The sequence below is a fragment of the Pyrgilauda ruficollis genome, unplaced genomic scaffold (genome assembly GCF_017590135.1).
Source record: "Pyrgilauda ruficollis isolate IOZ18807 unplaced genomic scaffold, ASM1759013v1 scaffold108, whole genome shotgun sequence".
NCBI classification, from domain to species: Eukaryota; Metazoa; Chordata; class Aves; order Passeriformes; family Passeridae; genus Pyrgilauda; species Pyrgilauda ruficollis.
In genome coordinates, this window is record NW_024508988.1 from 807,674 (window position 1) to 816,423 (window position 8,750).

An 8,750-nucleotide genomic window follows, 5' to 3' on the forward strand; every position below is an offset into this window, starting at 1 on the left:
GCCCCACGGCCCCACCAGGCCGCTCCGCTCCGCCGCGCCCCCCGCCCGCCTCGGGAGCAGCGAGGCTCGGGCGGCCCCCCCGCCTCGCCCGTACCTCGGCTGAGATCGAGGGACACGTTCTCCTCGCCGCTGTCGTTCCGACCTGCGGGGACGGGGGGAGAGAAGCGCGTTAGACGGGCGGGGAGGAAGAAGCCGGGGACAGGGAAGAGAAAGGGAGGAGAGCAGCGGGGGGCGCCGGCGGGCACCGTGGCGGTGCGGGCGCCGGCGGGGCGGCCCACGGGACGCTCCTCACCTCGGATGCGGAGGTGCCTCAGTGAGCGGGCGCGGAGCGTCGCCGCCATGTTTGCGGCCCCGCAGCCACAACACCGGAAACCTCGCCCGCTCTCGCGAGGGGAGGCGCGCGGAGCCGCCAACGCGGAGGGCGCCCCCTTCCCCCCCCCGGCACCTCCCCCCTCACGGCGGGGGCGGGGCGGGCGCGGCTGGGGGCTGGCCACAGAAATAGCTCCTTTTTCCCTTTTTTCTTTTTTTTTTTTTTTCCTGTTTTTGTTTGTTTGTTTGTTTTTGGTTTTGTTTTTGCTGTATTTTTGCTTGATTCTTTGTTTCTTTCGGGGTTTGCCCGGCCGGTTTCTCGGCCTTGTGATGAGGTGGTAATTCACGTGGGTGCGGCGTGACTGTGGGCTTTGTACGCCGGATGTTTTCTGCTTTTTTAAAGCGTGAAGTAATTAAAAACAGGAAAAAAGAAACAGCTTTTCGTCGCTTGTTTGGCTTGTGCGCAGCGGGTCTCTCTAGACTCAAGTGCTGATCTACTTCTTAGTGCTTTTACATTTGTGAAACTTAGTTAATAAGATAAATGCAATTTAAAAAATAAAAACAAACCAAAAAACCCCAATGTGGTAAAGAAGTCCCACTGCCAGAAACCGTTCACTGACATACTGTCTCCTCTTTAGGGAGAAGTTTAAAGTAGATGATAGCACCCCACATCACGCCCTGATGTTATGGACAGCCATGGACAAGGCAAATCCTTGCACTCTGACATCCCAAATTCTCTAAACCAAGCAATTATAAAGCTGAAGTGTGGAAGTAGCCAGCTGTATCAAAATACCTTCAGAAGCTTAGGTTACTGTTTTCCTGTTTTCTAGTCAATTATTTTCCGAATTTCTGAATTTTTCCTCTTCTCTTGAGGTCTTTCAATTCAGATCCAACATTACTTAAAAAAATCTGCGGGTTTTGAGTATTCATGAAACGTTAAGTTTCAACTCAAAATTTTTACACTTACTGGTGCACTTCTGAAACATTAATACTGATCTAGGAGAGTGAAATAATTATTTGGTGAGACAGAGTGGAAAAACTTTTTGGCATATCAGTTAATGCCAAACATAGAAGAATCTTGTTATAGTATAATTACATCAAGTATACTTAATTTAAAATATGATTTTCAGAAACTTCTGCACCATGATTTTTAAATATGTTAAATATGAAGCTAAGGTTTTGGAGGAACCAAAGATTCTGAAAATTAGAAGCTCTAAGCAATAAAATCTCATCTGTTTATAACACAGGAACAGGTCGAACTTCCTTGAGCAGGTTCATCAATATGATGAAGCCTCAGGGATGTCCTTTAGGGTTTCGTGTACATGGAACCTTTGACCTCCTGAAAATGCCAAATTAACTGCTTCTGGTGGTAGTAATGCTGCATCCTATTTAATACAAATTCTTCTGTTGTGTAATTATTTTCACATAACTTTGACCCAGCACTAAATATTGGTCCAGTCTGTATTGGATTTGAACTTGTAATCTCTATGTAAAGTGCTTTGGACACTCATAGTAAATGCTACTGCCATTCAGCACTTGCTTCTTCCTGAGAGATACAAAGTCTGGAAGAAATTAAATCCCAGAGTACTCTTTTGCGGATCTTTTTCTGCAGACACCCTTTAATAATCAAAATATTACATTTTATTTTGGGGGGCTTGAGTTTCCTGTGTCTTTTTCACACTAATTATATTTGGATTCTGCAGGCAAAATTGAGGTTGTCTCTGATAATCACACACAAAAGAATGTCATAATCTCAGTTATAAGTGCTAATCCACAAGGCTCTGTTAAAAGAAGTTTGAGGTATAATTAATATTTGCCACAACTGCAAAAAAAGAAAAAAAAAAAGGAAAAGAACTTTAGATTTTTAATTTTTCATTATGGAGAAATGAAAAAGAGTGAGAATGCATTAACCTCAACCACCACTTAGATCCCCACAAAACAAACAAACAAACAAAAAACCCAGAAAACCCAACAGCTCCATACATAAGGCTGCAAGGAAAGTCAGGGCCTTGAAATGTTGTGGTCATCACTGGCATGAGGAGTTCTCACCCTGGGAGAGCAGAGGACATTTTTGGATCTGTTTTTGAAGCTTTTCCTATGTTCTAGTCTTCATTCAAATGTGGGGAAAGAATCACAAAAGTTTATTCAAAAAATTACGGTTTCCTTACCTGTCAAATTTTCTACACACTTTCATCAGCCACTATTGCTCCTGAGTATGTAGAAAGGGAGAAAATCTCTTTGTCACTTTTGAAGGGGGAAAATTAATACCAAAGAGAAAAATTAACTTCTTCACTTGGCTTGTGTGTCACAGATTACAGCTGATCCAGTGTATGGCAGCCTCTTCTATTTATTTTTTTGTCTTTCAGTGTCTAAAACACAATACATAAAATCACTATAAATCCAGTCAAAGAAAAGACATTAGTGGCCAAATGGGCAATCAGAATGCTTCAATTTAATTCTTCCTTTATAATTTTATGTGAAAGTATGTAGTTTAGTTCTCTATGTAGTTTAGTAAATCTGCAAAAGGAGACACAGGGACACACTGTGAAAGCAGAATTTCCTGTGAGCTGCTGGTGTATTTCCTCTCCCTACTGCAAAGCATGACATATGAGACCATAACAATCCTCTAGTGTCACCTGGAGGTGTGCAGAGGCAGGTTAGTCTTAAAACCAGAGTGAAACGTGTCTACATGTTCAAGAACTGGAAAGGGGCTTCTAAAACTTGAGTCACAAGTGTGACTGTGTTTTCTGTGTTTGCATGTGAAGGACTCAAAAAGAAACCGCTTTGTTCTTTTCTTTTCCAGACACAAAATTGTTGCTTTTGCCCCCTCATGTGTGGGGCAGCCTTTTTACACACTGAACAGGGATATGCCATATACTGTAGAAGATACTACTATGTGAGCTACCGATCTTCAAGAAATAAAATCCAAAATAAAGATCAAAAAGGAAAGCTTTTCACTTGTTTGGAATCAAATAAAGAAATCTAGTGGCAGAGCCTTAACTGTGTTGAATCATTTAAACTCCATGGAAATGAATATGCATGTGCAATGTGCACCAGCTGCAGCCTGTCCATCATATAAATGTAGAATAAAAAACATAAACTTGAATCAAACTATGCAGAAAAGAAGATAACTTACTGAATTCAAATAAGCTGTGATTTGTAGCTACAGAGCATTTTATCTTATGCAAATGTACTTGCAATACTCTTCCTTAATTTGCAGTATCATAAAATTGGCCAACAATAAATGATAAATACTGAATGACAATTGGACAAACAGGAAGAGAAGAAAATCTAGTGAATGGGATCAAAACGTTAAAACAATCATCCCTTCTTTGCTATTTCTATACTGTTAGCAAGAATTTTTGTAATCACTCTGTTTGTTTAGTCTTATTCTTGATATGAAGCCCATCAAACTGCATAGAACATGATAAAACATGAGCTCTGTTCTCTGCAGCTAAGAAATACTGTCAGTGGAGGTATAAAAAAGAAAATTGTAAAGAAACCATCACTGAACGAAGTATCTCAGAAGTTTATCAGATATTGGTTTGTCCATATAATATTACAAAAATCATTTGACCTGATTTTTCTTATGTGAAATAAAAAAAAAAAAAAAAAAAAAAAAAAAAAAAAAAAAAAAAAATTATCCCTTCTTTGCTATTTCTATACTGTTAGCAAGAATTTTTGTAATCACTCTGTTTGTTTAGTCTTATTCTTGATATGAAGCCCATCAAACTGCATAGAACATGATAAAACATGAGCTCTGTTCTCTGCAGCTAAGAAATACTGTCAGTGGAGGTATAAAAAAGAAAATTGTAAAGAAACCATCACTGAACGAAGTATCTCAGAAGTTTATCAGATATTGGTTTGTCCATATAATATTACAAAAATCATTATATTTATCCCGTTTTTTTTTTATTAAAAAAAAAAAAAAAAAAAAAAAAAAAAAAAAAAAAAAAAAAAAAAAAATTCAGGGTGTAAAAATATCTGTCTGAGCAGCAGCTCAGAATCAGGTCAAGAAAGACACTGAGGTACTTGAGTGAGTCCAGAGGAGAGCAATAGACCTAGGGAAGGGTCTAGAGTCCTATGAGGAGCAGCTGAGGGAGCTGGGGGTGTTAGCCTGGAGAAAAGGAGGCTCAGGGGTGACCTTATCAGTTTCTAGAGGTGCCTGACAGGGGTTGTATCTAGCAAGGTGGGGGTCAGTCTCTTCCCCCAAGCAATAGGACAAGAGGAAATGGCCTCAAGTTTCAGCAGGGGAGGTTTAGACTGGAGAATAGGAAAGATTTCTTCATGGGAAAGTTGGTCAAGCATTGGAAGAGGCTGCCCAGGGAATCACAATTCCTGGAGGTATTTAAGAGCTGTATAGACGTGGTGTTTAGGGACATGCTGTAGTGGTGGACTTGGCAGTGCTGAGTTAACAGCTGGACTCGATCTGAGATGTCTTCTACAACCTAAACAATTCTGTCTAGGAATGAGTCCTGGTAGATTTTTGGTTTAGAAGTTCCACTATTTCAGTCAAATCAAATCCAGCTCATCAGCACTTTTTTATCAGCCAGACAAATGTATAGTATCAAATTAAATTATTGGCAGCTGTGAACACCCAGTGGTCGTTCTGAAGCAAAACACAGGTCCTAGAGCAGACCTGCACAATGCCTGACCCTTGGGCACTGAAATTCTCAGACCTCCCTATGCTTCACAGTTGGCATAAATTGGTACAAGTGTGACAATGAATGTCACATCTCCAACCAGATACAGAGCAGTGTGTGGGAGGATGTAGCTGCAGCTCTGGGCTTGTGTGCCTGTTGTGCAACAGAAGGACCTGCTTGGGAGAGGATTGTGCTGCAAGATTGAAGAGGCATCCTCTTCAGAGGATGTGAGGAGGGGAAAAAATGGGAAAATTAGCTGCAGCATAATCTACATAAATTGAAGTCCTTTAATGTGCTACTCTTGAGATTTGTTTCTATGTCCCCATAATACAGCAACACACAGAAATAGGAAGGGTCCTTCCTCCTGTGTGTAAACTCATCCGACTCCTGGGAACAGAGTCTTTTTGCTGTGAGTTCAACCAGAGGATCTGAGAAAAATTCAGTGTGGCCAGAGCTGGATTGAAAACCTAGCAGAATTTGGGGTATTGGGAAAGGCAGAGGTCTTGAAACAAAATTGCAAAGTGAAAGCAGGGATATTGCATTTTATCTGCTCCCTGGGGAATCCATCTGGCTCATGGGGTGACCCGGGGAGGGAATTAGTGACATGGATATCCTGAAAAGATGAGCTGGAAGTTCTCTGGACAACCTTGCACTGGTCGTGAGCCAAAACTGTCTGATTCAGGCAATGTGACAGCAAAGGCCATCAAGGTCCAGTGCCCAGGGATGTTCCCTGGCAGAGTTTTAAATGATGTAAGGTTGTAGTATGGATGCAGCTATGGGCTGCATCTGGTTACGGGCAAGGTGTGGGCTGCCAAACTGCCCAGACTGGAGCAGTGCAGAGAGTAAGTCAAGCAAGGAAGACCTTAGTGGTAAGTACAGTTTAAGTGGATGCTGATTTTTTTTTTTTTTTTTTTTTTTTTTGCTGAGCTTTTGATATATATGTTAGATGTTTTTGATTTGACCATTTTGGTCTCAGGTTTGCCAAACAGCTTGGAGAAAAAAATATAGGCTATTTGCAGTTGCTACCACTGGACTTGCTTTCTGGGTTGTGAGTGCTCTTCTGGCTTACATGCTATATTCCTAATATATTCCTATGCTTTGCTCTTCCTATATATTCCTATGTTTTTCAAATACAATTAACTAGGTGTATTTCTACATATATTGAAAATGAGATCTGTAGGCACTATTTTAAGTATCAGTAATATAGTTGGCAAAAGTAATGTGATTTGCTATAAACAGCCCCCCAATATGTCACAAATTTTTTAGCTCAGGAAATTTCTTTTTTTTTTTTTTTTCTGAAATTGCTCTGATTTTGGAAACCATCAGAATCCAAGCTAATTCACAAAGATAGTACCTTTAAATAAAGAAAGAAATAAAAGGTATTAATAAAAATCAGAATTGATTGCAGTTGTTTGTAGTGTTAATATTTCTTCAGTACCCCATAATGGAAGACATTTTAAAAATGAACATACAATGCATAGCAGAAAATTAAGCAAGAGCAGCAGTAAGTATTGTACTAAAGCAGTAACAATCAGTAGCAAAATAATAGAAGGTCAAGTGCTGCAACAAGTCTTCCTGATTAACTGGGCAGGTTGCTAACTAAATTGTTAATTAGTACAGCCTTATACTTAGGCACCCGTTCATGTAAGATTTTTCCCAGCATTCCACACTGTATAATCCTATTGAAGCTGTGAAAAGCAGCAGGTGTTTAGTTTGTGTATGGCTGGCATAATAATTACACCTGAGGAAAAACTTTAACAAAACACAGCTGCTGTTTCTGTCCAAATAAACTCCAGTAATAGTGCTGAAACTCAATGTAAGGATAATTTTTCATCTACTGATGCAAAATCTATGTGGCACCAGAAACTATTTTTGTAACTCATAGACTTTTCTTAAGAACTGAAGAAGCCCATTAATATTTTCTTTAGGCACTGGCTGACAAACACTGGCTAACGTTTCAACAACCATGCTGATATACATCTTGGTATCCATACTGAAATATTTGGATATTGGAGATTCTCAGCAGCCAGTGATTGCCATTAGAACATGCTTCAGTCTCTTACATGGCCAGTAGCAAGTAACTTAATATGAATACAGAAGCAGAAAAAAGGGATGCGATAGAAAATAATTTTTTTTAAGTTTAAACTGGCAGTTGAAAGATTTAGTTATATATAGCATTCCAACATCAGTACTAAAGAAAATTCCCCCAAATACTGAGGGCAAAGGAAGGTATGTTTGATCTGATTTTAAATGCTGTGGGATAAACAGTCTAGAAGTCAAAATACAAGAATTATAAGTCTCCTCAGTGCTTCTGCTGGTGTCACCCACAGAGTTAGGAATCTTGAAAAAAAAAAACAAAACAAAACAAAAAAAACAATTAAAAGGCATTTAAACAGAGCAGCTTTTAAAAATGGAATAAAAATGAAAGTGCCAGGGGCAGGAATGCAGAAGTAGGGGAACAATTTAAAGGATGACAAAAGAAAGGAACAAGGAAGGAGAAAAGCAAGAAAAGCAAAGAACAGAATGCCATGGTCAGGTGGTCAAGGAAAAGAGGAATAATTATGGGGAACAGGAAGTAATTGAGTAAAAAAAGTACAGAGAACATGTCAGGCATTGAAAGGAGGTAATGAAAACAAAATATAGATTTTCTTTGGATCAATACAGAAGAAGAAACTGGGCTTACCTGTGTGAGCTGGAAGGTGTGTGACAACATTGTCCAAGGCAGGAGAACAGGGAAGAAGCTGAGACGCAGGAGAAGGGAAGGGAGCTTGGCAGGGTGTCCCTTCTGTCAGCAGCAAAAATGGACGAGAGCCTCGTATTGTGTGTCTGTGTTTTGTGTACATTTTCCACCTGAAGCACACCTACACGTAAATGAAGGATCAGGCAGCTTTTTCTGCTGAGAACTTGAAAATCAGGAATCAGGCCAAAGAAAAAAAAAAGTTAAAAAAAGCAGGGAAAATAGCCAGTGCTAATTTTTCCTTTCTTTTCCTGTCTCATGATTCCTGAGCAGCAGGATTTTGTGCTATTACTGAAGTAATGCAAATCGTTAATATTTCTTAAAACCCTTGGTATCCATCTAATTAGCATTTCATTCATGTTTGTGTTGACATTTTGCATACTTACTTTCTGAGTATTTTAAATTCAAGCAATATTTATGTGTCTGTGTGTTAAGAGAAAAGATACAGTGTCCCATATTCTTTGTGCAAGGCCCACAATATAAAAAGCCTCCAGCAATAAACTTTATACATTTATTAGCATCTTAGTCTTCTCTCTCAAAGTGCTTTCAAAGGAGGCAAGTAAAAATTATTTACCAAATTCTATGTATGTTTAGGAGTCATCTATCTAGAATGAAACACAGAGAAGGAAAACTATGAGATCACTGTACTTTGCTGCCCCCAGGGAACTGGGGGCTACCACAGTGCTGCTCAGCACGAGGTTAGAACATGAGTTAGGGGGTGTTCTGCAGTACCATGGCTAATCAGAGTGGCACTGAAATTGTTCCCAAGTGTCTAGGGTTCTGGAAATTGCTTAAGATGACCCTTCATCTTGCACTATAGCCTTATTTCTTAGCCAGGCTAAGCAGTCAGGGTGGAGAGTTTGTAGGGTTATGCTGCTATCCTGAGTGAATTACTTCTTATAAATAATTTGGCTCTTTCAAAGATGGTTCAGATGTCTCAGCCTTGGGACCAGGCTATACCAGACCATATACACATAAAGGTTTAATTCTGGTGAGAGCCACAGACATCACTCAAAACCATACCAACAAACTGCCTGTTAACATGGGAGCTGCAAGATAGC

At 39.8% G+C, this 8,750-nt stretch overlaps 1 protein-coding gene across 1 annotated transcript in view; it reads right to left on the reverse strand.

Moving 5' to 3' along the window:
• Positions 1 to 378, reverse strand: part of RICTOR (RPTOR independent companion of MTOR complex 2) — a 75,557-nt gene extending 75,179 nt beyond the window's left edge. The window contains exons 1-2 of the mRNA XM_041472261.1: positions 293 to 378; positions 95 to 142 (exon numbers count right to left, since the gene is read on the reverse strand). Of these exons, the coding sequence (XP_041328195.1) occupies positions 95 to 142; positions 293 to 341 (97 nt within the window). The 5' untranslated portion in view covers positions 342 to 378. The remainder of the gene's footprint in view (positions 1 to 94; positions 143 to 292) is intronic.
• Between the last annotated feature and the right edge of the window lie 8,372 nt (positions 379 to 8,750).